The 23,134-nt window shown below is 34.1% G+C and overlaps 1 protein-coding gene across 2 annotated transcripts in view; it reads left to right on the plus strand.

The window, feature by feature from the left end:
* Positions 1–23,134, plus strand: part of LOC149553974 (indole-3-acetaldehyde oxidase-like) — a 234,801-nt gene that overhangs the window by 109,744 nt on the left and 101,923 nt on the right. For both annotated transcript variants that reach the window (XM_089789308.1, XM_089789309.1), the window contains 2 exons: positions 16,903–16,998; positions 17,074–17,172. In XM_089789308.1, the coding sequence (XP_089645434.1) occupies positions 16,903–16,998; positions 17,074–17,172 (195 nt within the window). The remainder of the gene's footprint in view (positions 1–16,902; positions 16,999–17,073; positions 17,173–23,134) is intronic.

Below are 23,134 nucleotides of genomic sequence, written 5' to 3' on the forward strand. Positions count from 1 at the left end.
TGAGAAAACATGTAAGTTGTAGACAGAAGGTGTGATTACTGTAGTTGCAAAGGCCGATTACTTTAGTAACAAATCCTACACGAGTCAAGAATTGGCTGTTTGCAAATCGTGAGTAACAAACCCTACACGATTCAATCAAGGAACTAGTGATTTGCAGATTGATGTTGCGCTTTACAGACCCGATTTGCAGATACTTCTCATCCCAAACCCTAGCCTGAACTAGATATAAAGAAGCAAAAGAATTTAGGGAAAGAATAATTTTGAAAATAACGTTCAGATAATTTCAATAAGAAATTATTATTTTCAAAAAAAAAATCCAACCTTGCTCTGATACCATGTTACAAACGTAAATGGCAGAATACTTGACTTGTTAATCAGAGATCAAATGATCTATATATACAAAGAGGAGAGTCGAATAGAATAGAAACATTCTATTCTAGACTACACCTAAATATTATAAACATTCTAATATTTATAGAGATACAATAAGATACAATAGTGAGCATTAAAAAGAAACATAAAGATTATTCTAATAAACCTGTCCTTTGGAATACCTACAACACAACATTAAGAAAGGTGAGTTCACTTTTTGAACTTAGTACAAAACTTTCTTTTTGCTTGAAATATTTCTTTGCATCTCTTATTCCAGGTAAACCAAAAGTTTCATCAGTTGAGACAAGTGAAAAAACATTAATTTCAACATAAAAATATCTAACATATCTTGTGAGAATTTCAGACCAAATAAAACAAAGACCAAAGAGAGAATGCATAATGGCAATCAAAGAACAAGTGCTCAAAGTTCTTAACAATATTACATAGATCAAAGACACTGGCAGGGATACCAATGACATTTAACTCATGACCAACAACTAGTTTTCTAATTAGAAGAAACCATCTAAAGCTAGCTCTTCTTTACTCTCCCAATTTGGCCCAAGATAAGTTCCAACAATTATTATTCCAATCAATAACAACTCTTGTATTAGTTAGCATAGAATAGATTTTCTTGACAGTAATTTGATAAAAAAATTAAAATAATACCATCCTTCCAAGTAATGCTATTGCGCACTTTAGAATCTTTGCACAAAGCATAAGTAGGACCCATGCAACTAGAAGCATTTTTTGGTACAGAATAGGTCTCTTTTGAGACTTAGGGAGGCTTGTTGCCTTCTCAATTGGTCCCATTTTATGTGTTCATTGCTAACAAAAATATCCTGGGAAACAACAATCCCTTTGGATGCCCAAACTTTTGTTGAGCACCCTTGGGTGAGGAAAAGTGGTTTATCCTTACATACCAAGCTCCATCAAATAGCTATATTTTCAGCATAGGCTTTCAAAGAAGAGGACAAGCCCTTATAATTGTACATTAGATGTCTTACTTTTTTCCAAGTTTAACAAATGTTGTTAAACACTTGTGATTCGAAGACCTTTATGTCAAAGTTACCAAACAAGATATCATTCATATGGAGTTCATCCCAAGATTTACCTCTTTTGGTTTAGTTAGAGCAGAGTTATTTCTAATAAGGATCTTCCACGGTTCAACACCAACACAAGCTTTAACATTCCATTTGATTGCTAGAGTGATCCCTTGGATCCTTGGGTACTCAAGCCCTAGGCCACATAAGCATTTGGGCAAGTAGTGTCACCTCTAGTTAATAACATCTCTCTTACCCTTGCCCAAACCATCAAACTAGAGAAAGTCCCTAAGAATCTTAGGTAACTTTTTGAAATAACAATGGCAAACAACCAAGTGGACAAGATAAAAACAACATGAAAGGCTAAAACTTTTTGAACCTTCTGAGTCCTAGCAACTAGTGAAAGAAGATGAGTCTGCTATTGTGGTTTTTTTTTACTCAACTTTTGCAAATAGTCGATCCCACATTTCCTTAAGATAGGGACAAATAGCAAACGGATTACCAAGACATCTTATAGCCTTATTAGAGTCCAACCATTGTTAGCCCTAGTCTTTCAACCACTCAGGTGGATCCTTATTACAATCAGGGAGAGGACTTCATACTAGAGATTTTTGCACTAGAAGCCAAGTGAAAAATCTCAAGTCTATGCAAGATATTTTGAAAATTGCTTCTAGTTATCTCCACGAAAGAGTTGTATTATCTGCAAACTAGGCATTTAATAATTTCTCATTATTTTAAGGGAGCCTACTTCCACAAACAGGGCGACTGATCAGAGAAGTTTTCAACACATGGTAAAACATCAGTAGTTAAAACAAAAGAGCAAGGGCAATAGGACATCCTTGTCGTATTGGTCTTTGTAACTCGATGTGTTAGTATGATAATATGATTACTATTAATATAACTGGAGTAGGAGAATCTTTAAATAATATAATTCATCCATAGAACTTCAAAGGAAGCTGGGAGCGGTGATCCTTTTGCATTTCAATCACAAAAGGCCATTCAATATTGTCATAAGCCTTTTCAAACTCTAATAGAATCATTGAAACATTATGCTTACAATAGTTAACCCAGTGCACACCCTCAAAGCTAGTGGTAAATTTCTCTAGAATATACTTGCTCTTGATAAAGCCAGTTTGAGTCATTGAAACCACCTTTTGCAAAATTTTGCCCTGTCTGATAGCATAGGATGTGTTGGTATGAGTTTTGTTCACTATAGCATGCAAAATCGAATGCTTAGAATTTCAGGATGAAACACCAAATCTCTAACTCTATCTTGAATAAGGAAGCTCATGCGCTAAACAATGTGTTTGGAATGTGTGATCAAATGAAGTACCCCAAGGCTCCTTACTATGGACTTGCACTTATTTTTATGATTTGATATGCTAGTTCTCACTAAGTGACTTATGTTGTTCAATCAATGGATACCAACTTGACTTTAACTTCATCCAACCAACAAACATGCAAGGGAAAGGGTTTAGAATACCAATCTACTCATAGAATGCAAGAAATTTGGATGTCTTTGTGATGCTACTACTTAGTTCAACCATCAACATCAATCAAGCTAGTGCAGTCTCCGAAGGTAAATGTAAGATGTTCAAATTACCACTATTCCATAAACAGCGTTTGTCAATGCATATCAATGTGCTGTTAACTATAGATCAGATTTAGGACTGAAGAATTTTAATTTTATTTATTGTTTCCTAAATGTATGATGAGCCCAATTCCTAATGATGAAACTTGTTGGGTGGATATTTTGCAACCGTTAGTTTTGATTAAAATCTAGCCACAAAATAGGATGACCAGCCACAGTGTGTAGACGATGTCTCTCCTACCTTGAAGGGAGGCTCCCCCTTCTCACCTTTCCTTGGATCAACTCAATGTAAGCAATAAGTTGAGAGATTTTGAAAGGGTATTACCAATATTCTCTCCTCTTAACCTTTAGAAAAGAATCCACTTAGTCGTGGAGCTAGTAATGGGAAAGATGAAACCTCTCACTACAGTTCTATCTAAAGTTGTAAACGGTGATACCGGTAAACCAACACTAACTCAAAGGATAGCTGAAAGTGTATCGATTTGGCTCTAAGTCCGGTCTTAATCTATGCTATAAGAATAACCTCTACCATTGGGGCACAAAGACTTCCAAAAATAGGGAATTCTAACTATTTTTCGTGAACTTGAGATGGTAATACAAGCTGCAGTCAAAGCTCCTATTCTATGTATCACCACAATCACTTCCAGTCAAAGCTTCGGCTTCGATTGCTTCTTAACTCACTATGCTCTATTACTGAACACACAATATAACATGAATCAAGGATAATAGGCACAAACTACAGTCAAAGCTTCTAATTTACTCTATCACAATTGCTTACAATCAAAGCTTTGAATAAAACTCTCTCTTTGGAGGTCATTGCATATTCTAAAAACATGCAAAACTCATTCTAGGATGATCATTACACATTTTAAAAACATGTACAATGCCTCTCTAGTGCAAAGTGTGGTCTCTAGATGCATATGCATATTTACCTGTAATTGGGTTGAAAGACATGTATTGCACAACTTAAATGATAAATTAAGCACATGTCTAATTGATTTTTGAGGAAATATCACTTAATTGGGTCAAAAATAATATTTACACTATATAATTTAATAAATATTTGCAAATATCATTCAAAAAGTAATATTTACTTAGATGTTTTAAATTAAAAGGTGAAGTAACTCAAAAATTTAAATCAAACTATATAGTTAATAAAGTCACTTAAGTGAAAAATTTATGTAAAATTCCAACTAATTTGAAGAATTCTTTAACTATCCAAGTACCACACTTCCTTTAAAATGATTGTAGGTCATTATTTGTATTTACAGTGTTAACAACATAAAATAGTCTCGTTTCCATTTAGTGCTAAATAACAAAACCATATATGCGAATTCTCACTATTTAATAGAAATGTAAAGAGCATCTTAATTTCTCATTCAAAGATAGTTAGCGAATAATTTAAAGTTCACTATTGCACTTGGAAGTCTATTCGCCCCCATTGAGAAGTATGATTTCTGGAGAACCTATCATATCTTTGAAACCACTGGAATTTTGTCTTGTGGCTGATAGTGTATCGTGAGGCTGTCACACCTAGTTTCTCTATCTCTCGTCCAATAAACGACTATCACACTCGATAATGATCTCCACGCTGGTGTGGTTGAAAAGCCGTATAAGACGAGTTTATTTTAAGCCAATTTCAAGTGTCGTCTAATAAGACAATATTTGTCTTCTTCTAATGGGGTAGAGTGCTACCTAATAGGACAAGTTATTTTGTGCAAATAAGCCTCCCAATAGAATAGAATGGTACTTATCTTCCCTTGGTACGATAATAATGTACGGGATGAATTATATCTTCATTGTTTTCTTGCATATGATATCTCCTCTTCCGTCAGAACTTGTATTCCAATGGACTAATGGCCTACGAATTACTTGCACTAAGTGAGATGTCACCCAATGAAAGGAATCCTTCGTGATTGTTTGCCACCGACTGATGAATCAATCTCTATAATTTTTTTTATTTCCTATGCTTCCACCAGGTCAGGTTGGTTTCCCTGACGAAAGGACTTGATTTCTATCGATTCCAACTTATTAATAGAAATTCTTCTCATTCACGCCAATTCTCCACTAGGTTAGAATCCACGATTACTAACGAAAGGAAAGCATTTTGTTTATTCAATACTCAAACTATTCAACTTATATAATTCCAGCCTTCGATGATCCCTACAATCTCAACTTGGTGCTTTTAAAGGTGCAATTCCATCATTCCCGTGTGTAACTGAATTCCACAAACCACTTATTTGTTTATTTAACAATGACTTTTATGAAATAGTTTCACAGATTATTATTCATTTTATATTAATTAATTAAGAATTGGAATTAACATAGAATAATTAATATAATATATGTTTATTTTCAATATAATATTTTTGAAGGGATATTACAATTTAAAAAGCAACTCAACATGAAAATATAACATAAAGTGCGCTATAATCACTTAAGTGATAAAGTAACTTAAAAACATAACATAAAGTGATTTTAAGTTATATTTTTCAAAAAGTGAATGTCAACATTAAAATATAACATGATTTTTTAAATCATGCTATTGCACCTAGAGAGTCCACTTTTTGGGCACTAAAATGATCATATCTTTTTATTGCTAACTCTAATTAAGCCCTATGATAGATTGAATCGAAGGGAAAATTGGAAGCAATGATTTGAGCAAAGACAAAAGACCAAAAGATAACAAACGTGCACTAAAAAATGAGAAAAAGGACTTTGAAGGCTTCAAAAATTAAGCATAGACTCAACAAATAGAAAAACTAAAAATACTTGATGAAAGCCTTCGGTAAGAGAAATCATTATATCAATTGGGGTCGATTGATTGATCAATACTAACCAATTAAATAATGAACTAAACTCAGAGGAATGTGAAACTGTGTTGAAAAGTTTCGTACTGTACCTACATTTTGTGGTGACAAAATGCAGGACAACAAAACTATAGTAGCCTTTGATGAGATACTTTAGTCTCTTTAAAACTAAAGTGAATATTTATGTGATGGTGCAGATCCATATGAGAGAACAATGTTGCAGCAGGTATGGTATATTGCTTTCCACTTGAGAAGGTATGAAATATATCTCTTCTGTAACTTGTATTAACACTTGTTGATTTCTATGTGTTCCAAGATACATTTCAGATCAATATATATACTCTCATGTAGAGGCATGTCTCTACGTGAACTTGGTTCACATAGGGACATGGCTCTATGTGAGACATGCCCCAACACAATACTAATCAACATTTTGATTTGTCGTTCCATAATGACTAAGTGTATCCTTAATAATTTGTTAATGATCAACTTGTAGTCGATACCATACTCATTCAATGGTTGTTGACTTTGTCATCAACAATGATAGCACAGAGGACACAAATAATTTCTATCAGTATCTTATTAGTCGATACTCATTCAATTTAATTGTTTTGTTATTTGATCGACTTCTTCATATAGAGGATATCTCATGTTATTATCAATCGCAATAATATAATTTTTTTGATACATAATATCGACATAAGTTGTGAATATTATTATATAGTTAATGTTTATATATATATATATATATATATATATATATATATGACAATCTAATAAATATTAATTATATATTACATTTAGTAATACTCATAACAATAATATAAAGAGAGGATAAATATCAAATGCTCAAGGCTGATAGACCACTTAAGCATTTGATTTTATCGATTGGACTTATCCAACCGAACCTACAAATCATTAACACTCCCTCTTAGCTAGGGAGGATAATATCTATCTAGATGAGACTACAATAAGCTCATGTATTGTGGGAGTATAATATCACCTCAATGTGATATCCAAAATTATGGCATATCCATGGATATCAAAATGACATCCACCATAATCGATGTTACGTTACAGTAATGTCAGGAGTATGGCATGTCCACGAATATCAAGTCACATGATATTCACCAACACTCGTATCTTTTTTGCTATGTGCACTGGCATCAAGTTTCATGATGCCTACCAACGAAGATATCCATAGATGCTATATCTCATAACATCCACGATGATGTATCTCAGTAATATAACTCATTTTGGTTATACACTGCTTAGTTAATATCACATAAGAGATATGAACTATCATGACATGTCCACATATTTCATTTATATGATCCTCATCCTGATAGTAGGTTAAACTATGTTAAGGTCATCGCTTTACAATAGTAACCATGATAAGTAAACATCATTGAATGATTGTTGCCTTTCAAGATGTTTCCGCAAGTTCATGTAATAATTCACATGACAAAAGAGTTTACACATTAAACATCTTTCACAAGTATTAATACAATAAATTTATTGAGACTCAACCTCTAATGAAAAATTTACATTTTTACCATACCAAACTTACCAAGTGATCCTCTTTTATCTTTGAGAGAGGCTTGGTTAGAATATCAATAGTTTTCTCATTTGTACTAATGTTTCTCGGATAACATTTCTCTCCACCATGTATCTAACATAATGGTAGGAGATCTCAATGTGTTTAGACATTCATGAAATACATGATTCACAAAAAGCTTTATGCAACTCTGGTTGTCACAGTGAATGATAGTGGGGGGGTAAGGATTATCCAAACAACCCCACAAGTAGTTTCTTAACCATATAGCTTCTCGAGCTCCTATAGATGTTGCAATGCATTCGTCTTTTGTGAAAATTTGTGCTACTAAAGATTGCTTCCTACTAAACCAGGAGATCATCATTGATCCTAGACTGAAGCAACATTCTCAGGCGCTCTTAAGATAAACTATGCTCTGTAATGTCCCCATTATAAAATAAATAATTTAATCTTTGTAACGGGCCAATTGATTTCTTTTATCTTGGACCCATTTTATTTTGTTTTGTTTTTGTAGTTTGTGTCACCGTCAGCTAACTTTGTACACCCTCGAAAAGTTTTTTGCGACGGGTATTTAAGCACGGCTCATAGTAGTTTGTAGGCATGCTTTGGATTTTATATCTCTTTGTATTGCGGATTCCTGTTGGAGTTTGGCATTGTTCACCATTTCGGAAGTGAAAGACCTTCCCTATTTGGCTTGCACGGTTCTAGTGGGATTCAACCGTCACCCTATTCTGTTGGTGTTTGATTTCGGTGTGTATCTGGAAAATTGGAGTGCTTTCATTATATGCAAACTACTTATCAACTGGTGAATATTCTTCATACTTGTTTAGGCAGTGTTTAGTGTTTGCAGTGATTGCCATTGATTTGATAATATTCTGTATCCGTGCAACATTGAGTTTCCGTGCTACACCCATCCATCCCTCCGTACTATCTTCCCTCACCTCCCATCCATCTGTACGGCTCTGAAATTCCCATTTGAATCAACATATGGTCGCCTACACTAGCCGTCTTGCCTTTCCTTGCCACCGTACATACTCCTACCGTTTCGTATGAACCCAATTTACCACCTTACTGCATGCTGGAAAGACTGTACGGTTTGCTAGGACACCGTACAGACTGCTACCACCATCATACGATAGTTTGTTGCCACCGTACGGACCCACCTTCCTTTACTGTACGGTTACTGTGCCATGCACCGTATGCCTTCTTCAAACACCACTGTACATAAATCCCACCCGTACGGTATCATAGCAATTCCCTCCTTACAGTCTGTGCCGTACGCCGTACACTGACTCTCATCCGTACGGTCTCATCTGAAGGGCAATTCGGTGGTCTAGAACATTACATGCTCTTTGCCCAATCTAAGTCAGTATATCCATGTAGATTTAAGTCATTGTTATAGCTTAAGCCATATCCAATTGTGCCACGTAAATATCTCAAAATGTGTTTAAAGCAACTAAATGTAACTATCTTGGTTCACACACGAACTGACTAAGTTCATTTGTTACATAACAAATAACTGGTCTGGTGTTGACCAAGTACATCAAAGATTCAATCATCAGCTGGAAGATAGTGGAATCTGTTGTTTCTGAGTTAGTTGTTGCTTCTTTTAACTTATGTAGAATTGTCTCCATAGGTGTAGGCATTGGTTTGCAGTTCATCATTTTGAACCTTACCAAAATATCGATAGTGTATTTTCCTTGATTTAGGATAATACCATCATTTTGTTGCCATACTTCTAAACCAAGAAAATAGTGTAGAAGATCCAAGTCCTTCATTTCAAATTTAGATGCTAGATCTTGTTTACCCTTGATGATGAGATGGTCTTCTCCTATAATCAATAAGTCATCAACATAAAGAATAAGAATGAACATGTCACCATTAACCTTGGAGTGAAGCTTCGGATTTGCGTCATTTTTGGAAAACCCTAGTCCTGAAAGATAGTTGTCTATCCTCTCATCCCAAGCTCGAGGAGCTTGTTTAAGACCATATAGGGCTTTCTTTGCATATATGAGAACCATTAGTATGAACCACAAATCCTTCATGTTGCTAAAGGTAAACTTCCTCTTCTATTTTAGCAATAAGAAAAGTAGTCTTCACATCCATTTGATGAATCTTCCATCCTTTTGATGCAACAATAACAATCATGGTCATGACGGTGGTACATCGAGCAACTGGAACAAAAGTTTCTTCGTAATCAATTCCTTCCTTTTGAAAAAAGCCTTTGGCAACAAATCTTGCAATTTACCATAGTGTTTCTAGGCTCATCAGTGGAATCCATAGTTTCATTTCGACTATCATCTCCCATTTGTTCATGAATCTCCCTCTAAATCTCATAAGTGTAATCCTCTTCCATATTTTGAGGAGGTTCTTGATTTTCAATATCCATTTCATGAGTATCTTTGGATCTTTTAAATGCAACATCATCTTCAAAAATTGCATATTTTCTTAGCTTAATTAATTTTTGTCTATGGATCTAAGTCCTATAGGCTTTAGATGTTTCATTGTAGCCAACAAATATTCCCCTTTTCCTTGAGGGTTCTAGTTTGGATCTCTTTTCTTGGGGTATATGAATATAAATGAGACAACCAAAGATTCTGAAGTGGCTTATATCAGGTTTTATTTTTGTAAATGCTTCTTCATGCGTTTTGTTGTTCAAATGGGAGTGAGGACATCTATTTTGAATGTAAACAACATTACTAGCAGCTTAAGCTTGAAGGGAGGTATTAAGGTTTTGATCATGCATCATGGCTTTGGTTGCTTCAACAATTGTTCTATTTTTCCATTCTGCTACCCAATTTTGTTAAGGGTTGTAAAGAACAGTAAACTCCCATTTAATCCCAACATTATTACAAAAGGTTTTGAAGTTATAAGAGACATATTTCCCCCTGTCTCCCCCATTATATGAACTTAGGATTTTGATTCTGTTACTTGATATATTTTCAAGTAGAGCTTTGAATTCTTTAAATCTCATAAGGACTTCATTGCAAGATGGCCAGATTTGTCACATCTAAAGCATTGTACTTTAGATAGGTTCCTCCTTTTGAATGGGCTCTTTCCACTTGAACCCTTTCCTTTCTCTCTCCTTTCTTGTGAGAGTGAGAGTTTAGGACTTGAATATCTTCATTTTGAGAGTTTAGCCCAATTCCTCTAGTAATGAGCCTGGACTCTTCTTGCATGCAATCAGTTTTTAAACAATCAAACTTAGGAAGTTTACATCAAACACTTATCCCTTGTATAAAAGACTCCCAAGATGTAGGAATTCCATTGAGAGCCATTATTGTTAATTTCTTGTTGTCAATTATGTGGCCAATAGTGGATAGATGATCTCTTAACTCTGTTATTCTCATGAAGTATGATGTAATAGTTTCTCCTTTGTATATTAAAGTGGATAGCTAACATTGCCAATTCTCTGCAATCTCACTGATAGAGCACAAGTGGGTTCTTCTTGATAATGTGTAAACAACAATGCTATCCACTATTTCTAGAATATAAAGTATATTTTTGTTCATATTTTTGTCATGCAGATATGTTTTTATCATCTCTACACATTCTTTCAAAGAAGGAATTAACTGTGCTTGAAATGATGAATGTGAAATGTGGATATATGGTGTAAATCTAATGAATTTAGAATGTGGAAATGTTGGTTAATACATATGCTAGGCATTAACGGTAATTTCAATCCTGTGTTGTTGTGAGAGATTGATCATAAAATCAAATGAGTCTTATAATTTGTTCATGAAATATGATAGATTAATTTGTTCTGTAACTTGTAATAGCACTTGTGGATATTTTATGTGACTTTATGAATGAATATATATGTGATATAAAGAGGCATGCCTCTTGAAGAGACACGTCTCTTTAATATATTAACTTACATTAGTTATAGTTATAACACAATTAATATACCCTCAATATATTGTAATGATTATATATATATCACTCTTAATATAAGTTAATTATTCCATATATAATATTTGTCATATATTATATATCTCATATATATATAATATAATTTATCCAACATAATTATAACATTAACACTCCCTCTTAATGAAGAAGTATAAAACACATAGATATTACACCATAGGTAATATTTCAAAAATACATATAGAAAATCTTTGATCAAAAGATTTCCAATATATGATATCATATAAGTATTGGCCTATCAAAATATCAACATATGATATTCACCAATTACCATTTGATATCATATTAGGTAACATGAGCATTGGCCTATTAGAATATCAATCAAATGATATTCACCAGGTACTTTGAGTATTCACCAAATACTCAATGTGGTAATGGCCTATCATAATATCAAGGCAAGATATTCACCAAGTACCAAAAATATATCTATACAAACAATTTGTAGATAGTTAAATTAATAACATCTAACACCTAGTTGTTGATTTATAAGATAAAGCCTTTCATGATTTATTTCAACATTTACACAAAATGTATATCATGATACAAGTTATTGTAAGGTCATCACCTTTCAATAACTTATCCTAATACAAGTGATAATCATTTAGAAGTCATCACTTCTTCATGATGTACATAGGGGATAGGCTCATACATGTATGACATCAAAAGTTCGCATGAAGTCTCCATGAATACTATCATGTGGTGTTGTCACAACATTCACCATAAAACATATTAGAGAATAAGGTTTCTCCCTCTTAGTTTGATATCAACTTTTTTGACCTCTTACACAAGGTGCTTTCCTATGAAGTATTAGACTTCATCCTTCTAACCTCTTGGTAGCAAGTCATGTCATGCTTCCCTAGTTCAATGGGCATCCTGATAGCATAAGGCCTTCTAGCCTACATACATGAGATTTTATCCAATGAATCATAATCCTTTAGCTGTTATAGTTTCTAACTAGTGGAGAATCCATCAACAAGGTCTATTCCTTCTGAACCAAGATCATCAAAAGTTTGATTGAAGCATTTATTTTTTGCTCACTCTCTTTCTCCAAGGCTACCTCTAATGAACTATTAGACTCCCTCTCATAATCATAATCATCAAGGATATTTTCTTCAAGAGCCTCACATTATTCAACATAATCATCAGATGATTAATGAATCATAGCTTCTTTGGAACTACTATCATAAAGATTGAGTTTGTACAATATTGGTAGCATGCCTAATGTTCCAATCTTCTTTCTTGCAAGGACATCCTCAGAGACAAAGGAAAAGATTAAGGCAAATGACTCTTTATATCACATATAGAAGTAGAAATAAGAGAGGGACTACAAAGAGTAGATAAGTGTAATACTGAAAGATGAGAAATACTTATTTGCACATGAAGGTCCATATCCATCTAGTCAGAAAATGCCTCTGTATAATCATTTGTCAAACAATGAGAATGAAACATTGGTTTATATATATATATATATATATATATATATATATATATATATATATATATATATATATATATATATATATATAACAATGGGAATGGAACATTGGTTTATATTGCCCTCACAATGTAAAATTCCCACTCTTACATCGTCAAATAATTTTACATTACATCAATTGTGGCAAAGCAACTTGGTTTAAATTCTTGTAATAAAGAGCAGCCTTCCTCTATAGAAGCCCTTTCACATCATTAATGTGGATTTGATGAAAAACCACTAATCTCTCACAACTTCTGATAAATGGGAGGAACTTTTGAACTTTGTCCTCCAAAATGTAAGATTTGGCGGTTCACATGTAACATATTTTTATAGCTTAAGCATAGTCAAATTTGAAAGACATCTCAAACTTGGAACCTCCTACATTATCATGATATTCCACAAGGGTTGCTTCCTAAGTCCACCATAACACTCTAGATGCCTTAGAAATGAAGCATCTTATGGCACTTCTCTCATCATGGCATTCATTGAATCACTGATCGGTATCACTGAAGGTGGGTGTACATGTATGACAGCCTCATAATTTCTTATTACATCTTCCAAGGAACAAACTGACCATTTTGATATTTGCACAAAATCTCATCACAGTCTGCTCCCTCTCATTGGAAGAACCCTTTATAGTAAGAATTTCATTGATCTCAATAGCAACCAAGCATTTTACTTTGAGCCATATGTAGTTATGTATTTTTCTCTATCCATTATCTTAACATCTTCTCCATATCTTAACATCACATTATGCATTGCTGTAATCCATCATCTCAATAGTGGTTTAGAGTGGGCACCTATATGGAGCAACTTCCTGGCTGATGAACTCATCCACAGCAGTAATTATAGTTTCTATTAGGTTGCCCATTTACAGAAACACACACGACTTTGACTTATGTCCTTATATATTGCTGAGACACATGGAAAGCATGCTGGCAGGTTGGAATAAATTCCAATTCTGTTTAGACATCATAACATTCAAATACATCTACCATACTGATGTAATGATACCAAGCTTAACAACAACCAACACAACCATTTCTATGGATACCAAACTTTATATTAAGACATGGACTGGTTTTAATCAGTAGGTTTTATTCCCATTCCAACCACATCCAAACTCTCTTTTTCAGGATCATCTGCAATTTTTACAATACTCATGTTGGCTCACATTTGAAGGATTTTTCATGACAATAATCAGAAGCTCTTCTCCATTTCATGACATCCATGGCCACCATCTGTATGTATATATATATTTTATCAAAGTGCATATGAGATTTGATGATTTCAAATCAGTAGCCATTCACAAAAAAATGTTCGGATTAGGTGTCCAGTCGCAAATTATTCTCGGCTATACAAAATATATCCTGATCATATTTTCTGCATACCACAATCTCCACTAATCAATGGCCATCAAATATAAAGAAAATCTCCTCTGTTTTAATGATTTTCCTTTCCCGTTTTGTTACTTTGCATCATAAACATTAAGCAATCTATGGTACTCACAATATATCTTTGCTATAGTATTTGTCGCAGGTAACCATGCATTTGGGAACAAGATAGAATGTTATCAACGAACTTACTCTAGTGCATCAGCTTATTTGACCTTTAAAGATCATCTTGTGTGCCATATTGATCATCCGCTAGAGACTCGTAATAACGATATGCTAGAAGCAATAATAATCTGCTAGCAACAACTATCACTGTGGTGCCCTGTGCTGATCATCCACTAGCAATAATTATCATCATGGTGCCAACCTTGAGTGCTCACAAAATCTAATGGGGAACTCTTGACATATCCTTAGGCAGTTTTCCTGGTGTCTCTGGTTTGCCAATTTAGAACCAGAAGGGAATGAACTATGAGTGTTCTGCAATAAATAAGATAGTAAAGTGATATGTGTGTGTCCATGTTGAGTCCAATGTAGAGGGCATCCTGAATGGTACTTGATTGATTGTTTATCTGCTCTTATTCTGAACCTTGGCCGATTATTTCATTGGAGAAATTTAGTGGAAACACATCATTACTAACATTTATTAATAAGCTTTATTCTCATCTGCAAAACTAGTTTGACGTTGACAATTTCAAACTCCGAATAAAAATTGTCTTTGATTATCCAAATTAGGTAAAATGTTCAGAACTGAAATTATCTTAAATTATATACTTCACACGTCCTAGGATTGAAACGTACTCTGATACCATGTTGATGAAATAGGTTAGATTAATTTGTTCTGTAACTTGTACTAGCACTTCTGGATATTTTATGTGATTTGCAAGTTACTATACAAATGATATATATGTGATATAAAGAGGCATGCCTCTTGAAGAGACATGTCTCTTTAATATATTAACTTACATTAGTTATAGTTATAACACAATTAATATGCCCTCAATATATTATAATGATTATATAAAATATATATCTATATCACTCTTAGTATAAGTTAATTATTCCATATATAATATTTGTCATATATTATATATTTCATATATATAATGTAATTTATCCGACATAATTATAACATTAACATAGTTTCTGACTCTATAGCCCTATAAGTTAGGCACTGGTCTAAATTTTGTTTTGAGAGCAAAGTATTCGTAAGTTTGAAATCAATCTATCTTTTGTTGTTAGTATTATAGTAAATTATTTCCATTCTTAGAGAAGATTGGAAGCTATGGTGAGATTGTGTATCAATATGGTGTTATTGATTCTCACTACATTGATCTGAGAATCATCCATTGCTATGTGTTGTGTACCTAAGGTTTATTAAATGTGCAGATTTATGTTATATGAATACCCTCCTAAGTCTAGTGGAGCTTGAAGTTACAAAGGGTTTATGCTTTGTTGAGTTGCATTTTTATGTTCAATCTATAGATAGTGCTGAATATGTGTTCTAGTTTTTAAGTCCCATGATCAAGTTCTTATGTTTTCTCTTAGGATTGAACGCAAGAAAAATCGCTAACAAGACCTTCAATGCACAAAGAAGACCCAAGACTGGCCCTAGTTGAAAATATCACTTTGCATTCAACTGGTGAAATACATGAAGATATTACCAACTTGAATTCCTTAAGATATCTCATATAATCAGCTTATACTTCTGTGTATTGATTTGTATTTTTGGTTTTGTTTATCTGAGAATCATCCATTGTTATGTGTTGTGTATATAAGGTTTATTAAATGTGCAGATTTATGTTATAGGAATACCGTTCAAGTCTAGTGGAGCTTAAAGTGAAGAAGGGTTTTATGCTTTGTTGAGTCGCATTTTCTTGTCTTCAATCTAGGTCTTATGTTTTCTCTTAGGATTGAAGGTAGCAAGAAAAATCACTAACAAGACCTTCAATGCACAAGGAAGTCTCAAGAATAACAAATTGCAACTTTGCGTTCAATTGGAGAAATACTTGAAGATAGCCCTACTTGAATTCTTTAAGATATAAATTTAATCAGCTTATACGTCTGCTTATTGACTTCTATTTTTCGTTTTGTTTATCATTAGTCCCTCTCAGACTGGTAATTCGACTGCGCTTCTAAACTCCTTTGCATCTTTATAGAAGCTTGCAAATCTCCCAGCTTTTTGTGAGTGATCTGTGGGAGGTTTTTTTTAATTTAATATTTCATCAATAATTGTTTTATCATTATCCAGTAAAGATTGTAGTCTAAGGCAATGCGTATTTAAAAAATAATCCAAAACAATATTAAATGTTTTTAAATTGATCTATCTGACATTATCACAATTTTGTTTTAGTCAAAAGCAACTTCTTATTTATTAAGGAGTTGTAAGGAATCTGTCAAAGTCTTATTTTGGAAGAAGTAAAGGCAAGATCCAGTTTGGCACATGGTAAGTAATATAATTGAAACAGAAACAAAGTAAAATAATAGCAATGTGAAAGTATTTAACTATAAGTGGTTATGTGTGATGAAGACAAACTATTCAAACACAAGAAACAAAATTGCTCTGATATATTGTGAAGTAAAGACGAGATAATTTGATTAGTCTCAATAGTTGTAGTAAGAATGGGGTGAAAATGTTAGTAGCATTAGTATTGGCACTTTTGTATTTTTTGATGAATAATTTGAACTTCCTCAAATAATTGTGTGCAGCTGAAACACTGACTTGTTTTTTGTTCTTAGGCTCTAGTGCAATCAGTGGATCTTTCTGCACAAATTTACTGGGTTCCCGATTCAAATTCTTCAAAATATCTCAATTATGGTGCAGCAGCAAGTGAGGTAAGGATGCTAATGATCTGGGATTATATCATTATAGTCAGTTTAGAGGAGAATCATGCCAAATTCATGTCACAGGTTGAGATAGACCTTCTTTCGGGAGCAACTACAATACTTCAAACAGATATCATTTATGACTGTGGAAGAAGTCTGAATCCTGCTGTTGACCTTGGACAGGTTGGGTTCATGGCACTTGTTTTAGAGTTTTTAGGTTGCCACTGTACATTATAAATTGAAAAATGTTTTAGAGTTTTTTTAAGTGGCACTTATTTTAGAGTTTTTTAAGTGGCACTTGCTTTAGAGTTTTTTAAGTTGCACCTGTAAAATGTTCTACAACATTTTACAATAGATTTTAGATCATTCATTTATTTAAGGCACTTTCAAGCTCTCTCTTTTTTTCTGAAATTAGAACAGGCTTTCCTATTGTTTGACGTTTTTGCTGTTAAAACCGGTTACCTTTACTAATACTTAAAATAACTTGCACACCATTTTATTTAACAGAGAAGTAATGATAAATGCAACAAAGTAACACCATGCAAGCTCGCACAAGAAGACATACATCAACGACATGATGATTTTTCACGTGTAAACCCTCGGTGTGAGGGTGAAAACCACGGTGGGAGTAATATACCCACTAGCCTTTTGCTACAGTTAAATGATTGCTCTATTAGGAGCAACAATTGTTCCTTTCTGAGAACTCATCTTTTCAAGTATGCTAGTAAGCTATTAAGATTACAATCAGCTTGATGAAGCTACCTTGCTAGAGGATTTACAACACTCCTTTTCAGAGGTACCCTATTAAAGGATTTAGAAATGCTTAGATACAAGTATGCTTAGTTAAGGGTTACGCATAGTTGCAATGGTGTGAAAACACAATAAAGTGGATGATATTGAAATGGCACTACCTGCCTTGTAGGTTCATTGTTCTATGCTTGAAGGTCCTTTGACCTCTCTCCTCTGCTTTGGCTTTCCCTGTGATCAGCTTTGTATCACCTTTCACTTCTGCCTATTCCTTGCTGCCTTAATGTAAAACTAGTCTGCACTTATTCGCCTCCTCTCCTTGATCTTCTTTTTCAACTTCTCTACAACATATGCTTGCTTCAACGACATTCTCGTCTCATGTGCTTTTTGCTTTTTTCACTTATCAACCTCCGGACACGAAAACCTAATTTGAAAATCCCGCTCAATTGGCAAATTGAAAATTTGAATTGCTCATATGAGTTGGTCACATTACACTTGTAACTACTGACTTGTAGGTGCCTAGACTGGTAGGCTTGCCAGACTACCTAGAGTCCTACCTTACATAGATGACAACCTTTTCTCTTTTGAAGACTATAATGTCCCCAGTTTTAGAAGGTTCTTGCAGTTGGCTTGGTTAGTTCACCATCGCGACCCTCGTGAGCTAACAATGGGATTTGAGAATCTCAGTTGTGGGGTTATAGGCTTTTCAGCAGCCTATGGTTTGTTTTGGCTCCATTTGAGGGACTTACTATTTATAGTAAGTCAAACTATTGGTTCTGATGAGCTTAGTTGAGTTAGAGGAGTTGTGTAATGCTCTCAATTTTTATTTCGGGCTTCCAGTTTGGGCTCCAAGAATCTTGGAGGGAGCATCTATTTATAGTAAGTCACCTTGTCAGGTTTATTCATTGTCTTTCATCATCAGGATCACTTTGGTGTTGTTAGATTTTGATTTTGATGCTTTTTCAGTTATTTTCGCAAGACGGTTGAATTATTTTTATTATTTATCTAAATATGTAGAGGTTGCTACTTTTGTTGGTGTTGTTGGTTGGTGACCTCAGTATCGTAGCTTGTTGGAACCGGGACGGAAATATTTAAATCATGGGAATAAGAAATAGTGGCCTTGTGTGTCAAAATATTAAGTTATGGTGGAAAAGGTCATTCTTGGAGCCAAAAGCAATTAATAAATTATATTAATGACACTTTATTATATTTTAATGTTGTGTGTGGGAAGCCTATTAAGTGAAGTTCATTTGGGAAACTTGTGCCATTTTGAGATTATAAATATGAGGCCATTTGATGGGAAAGACATCCGATTATTTGATTATCTTATTTTGCTTTGTCGTCTTTGTGACATTTCTAAGGTTTGATTTTTCTATGCCCTTGCTGAAGTATAAGGGTTTGTTCTTGAAAAGTTCATTGTAATTCACAGTTGAGGTATTGTGAATTAGTTTTATGAGAATTGTTCTTTATCTCCATTGCTGTATACACTGTGGTTGGGAGATATTGTAGTGTTGGGAATTTGGAATTTGGCGTCTTCTTATACTATTATTACTGTTGCTGAGAAGCGATTGGGTGCTGGTTAATTTGGAGTTGGTTGAGCACACATTTATATTTGTTGCCAAGCATTATTTTCTATCTGCACTTTGGGAGCAATGTTTTACACATCTGCAATTGCATTTGTTTGTTGGAGAATTCTTTTGCTGCTGCTAAACTTCATTTCAAAGGGTTTTAAGGCATGTTTTACTTGGAAGTTTATGAATTGTAACTTCTAATTTTTCTGGGTATTGTTGATTTAGATGATAGGGGATATTTTATCAAATGGGTTGTTGGTGTTTTGTGAAAATACTTAGTATCTAATTTGATATTAAAATCTGAAATTTTTAGCTGTATATTCCCTATGTAATATCCAAATATTTGAGTTGAAATTATTATTGTAATATCTTCTATTTTGCTGCTATATTGTTGTATCATAAATTGCAAAACCTCAAAAACAAAAAAGGAAATCATTTCTTTAGCACAGATTCTTTGAGAGCCAACAGGGCTTATTATAGTGGTATCAAAGCTTACTTGCAAGGTATTTGACGAAATGTCAAACAACTGAATTATAAAAGAATTTGGTGTTTGATGAAGTTATAACCGATTGGGGTTATTACAGACTCTGAGCTGGGTACCTGTCACAACACCTTCTATCATTGTCCTTTTGTCATGTCACAACAATGGTGAATCTGAACTCTTGCATTCTACCTATGATTGCACTTTGTTCCTTGTGCCGGTGTGAACTTCATATCTGCTATCTCCTCTGTACTGGTGTGAGACTCTACCAGTGGCTTGCTTTAGTCTTCTAAGTTAATGCCGTTTGCTTGCCTTTGCTACTAGTTGCCAATCGATGACAACGCTGATTGTGTGATGCAAAGTGGTAAGCATCACCTCTCTCCTGTCATCATGTCAATTGTCTGAATGGTCCAACAGTTTTAAACTTTTATATGGCTTGTAGTGCACAAATTTTGAGAAGTTTCCAGCTTTGAACGTCCCTATCTTTTAAGATTTGTTTGTCTAAACAACATGGAAATTATCTTCCCCAATCTAAACCCAAACTCAATTCAGGAAAACCATAAAGGGTACTACATGGCTTGATCATAGCACTTATAGGCTTTTGTCTGTAGAAAAAATTAGCTAAGACAAAGATTGAATAGAAGCATAAATTTTTTATGTTTGTAAGACTATCAGGCTATAATGATTTGCTTCTAGATTTTCCCTGATCACAAGGTCACGAGGATACTATTCAAGTATTCTTACACCATACACTGGTTTTATTTCACTGTTTGGTCTTGTGTAACTATAATGTAAGTATGTGATATTCATGTTTAGAGCCAATGCCGAGTTCTTAAATTGTGGGGAAATATAACCAAGCTTCACTTTCTCCTCCTTACAGAGATGGTTAAGACCACGAGTGGTTCTTTGTAGGGCAAAATGTGAAAATTGAGGAATTGCCTTGATGTTTTGACAGTTTTCTTTTGGATAAACAATTGATGTCCTTATCGAGGTGTGTAGAATTGTAGTGAAATGCCTCGGATATGGTATTTGGCCAAGTCCGTTATCTTGCGAACAACTCTGATTTTGGCAGGTTTTCTGTTTTTTTTGTGATTTTTTTCTAAATAAACATTTTTATCTGTTTACCAGTAATGGTTTGCAATACTTAAAATAACAATGCTGATAAAGAAACTAAATCTAGTTGCAAGAAATAACAATATTTCAACAACTTTTATTATATTGTACCTTTTCAGTCAAATGCATAATCATATCAGGATTATCATTGACTACATAGAATGATAGCGAATTTGATGTATTTGTTAAAATAACCCTCAATTTCTGCTGGCAGCAGCAAGCTTGATGTAGACGCCTGATAATTATCTGATTTCTGGTTAATACTTGTTACCCTTATACCTCACATCCAATCCGTATGCTGCTGGCTATTGACTTTAGATGGACAGTTTGACTGGGAACTGTCTGGATACTCAACCACCTCTTTCCTTTGCTGTCTATCTCTGCAAATGCCCCCTGATCTGCTACAGAAAATATCTTTTAGTATTTAATGTCTATTCAAACCTGTAGAAACCCATGTCCAGCTCAGATTTGGAAGTTATGAACCCAAAGCAAGGTATGAATATCTAATTTATTGAAACATTTTTTATATTTCAAGACCTCTAATTCGAATCTGCGGACAGCTGATGCAATGCTGCCTAAATACCAGTGTGATCTAATGAATTTCCTTCTCCCCAGTCATCCTATGATGAAGATTTCCTGTGAATCACCCTTGGGTGGTATCTCACACCTGCAGGCAATTATCTCTCTTGAGAGATTTTGTCCTCAGAAAGTGTAGATCTACTGAAAACCCTTCCTAGAGTTCTCACACTGTAATGTTCCTTCCCCTCTGGTTGTTTATGTACGAGGGAGTAGGGACAATTCTTTTGGGAACTTAGTTATGAGAAACTAATTTCCTTATCACTTAGAATGATATTACCTATTAATATTTTTTGTATAAGATTAAATAGCTAAGTCACTGCTATATCTAACATGACAATTTAGGATATACAAGATTATTTTATGAGTAATATATTCTACCAATGTTGTTATAAGAATCACTGCTCTATGCAAAATTATATATATTAATCTGCAGATGTATAGTTTGGCTCTCTGATATAGTAGTATTGACTGTGCAAGGGACTTCCTTCCTATGATGCTATCCTCCTATATATCCTTGTTGTCTTTATCCAGCCAACGTATATTTCATGATAATGGCATATATATTTCAAAGAATAGCCAATACGCAGCAAGGGACGGACCGAATAGGTATGAGTGAATACTTATATCTCTTTCCCTTACATTGCAGATGGATTATCTTATTCCTTCCCGCCGATCTCTCCCAAGCACCAATAAGATTTTCTTTTGTGTCCTATTGGTGGAGATTTTGTGTTAGCGGTTATTAAAGTCTACCCCTTTCATATTGGATATGATTAGAATTTAGAAATGCATCCTGTAATGTTCGTCGTCTTGATGAATGTACCCCATTCTTTATGGTTCCAAGATTCATGGTGATTGTATGCTTCTAACTCAAGGAACAATAATTTTCTATGCTTAATAATAACCAAGGTAATATAAGCTCCTTTGAGTCATATAGCTCAATAATATATCTTGGGGGATTTCATTGCCGTAATATTTGGAAGACTTGTTCTAAGATTACTCTCCTTATATTTGTCATTTATGATGCTACTGTTTTATCGCTCCTATGTATACATCTTTCTTGCTCCATAAATTTGTGTTGACTAGAATCTATATGTATATTAACATAGCACACTTCCTACGGGTGATGACATAACCGGTTCAGTGAATCTCTTATTATTTCATTTTTGTAGACTTAATATTCATTTACAACATAAGATATACCATATCACACACCTCAAATGAAGCTCGACTATGCCCTGATAGGTGAATTGTTTTTGTTGATTCTTAGTTTTTTGGGTGTTCTCCTTCAAGGCCCTCCCTATGTTCAAGATGTCCTATTAGAGGTCCTTGGTACTAGATACTCTTATGTCACCAAAAATAGAATCCTATTAATAAGCTAGCTGCATCATACCCATACAATGTCATAAAGGGTGACATCTGGATGCACATGGTAGGTTGTTTTGTAGCAATACTCACACAGATATAACCATTTGATCCATGTCCTTTTTAACCCCAAAATGTAGTTTCAAAGTTATTCCTCCACCCATTTATTAATAACTTTTGACTGATCGTTTGTCTAGGGGTGGTAGTTAGTGCTTGGAGTGAGCTTAATGCGATTGAGCCTAAACAACTCTTGCTAAAAATTACTCATGAGCCTGCAGTCCTTGACACTGAC

Source organism: Cupressus sempervirens, chromosome 6, assembly GCF_028749045.1.
Source record: "Cupressus sempervirens isolate cs-2001-9-10 chromosome 6, ASM2874904v1, whole genome shotgun sequence".
Classification (NCBI taxonomy): Eukaryota; Viridiplantae; Streptophyta; class Pinopsida; order Cupressales; family Cupressaceae; genus Cupressus; species Cupressus sempervirens.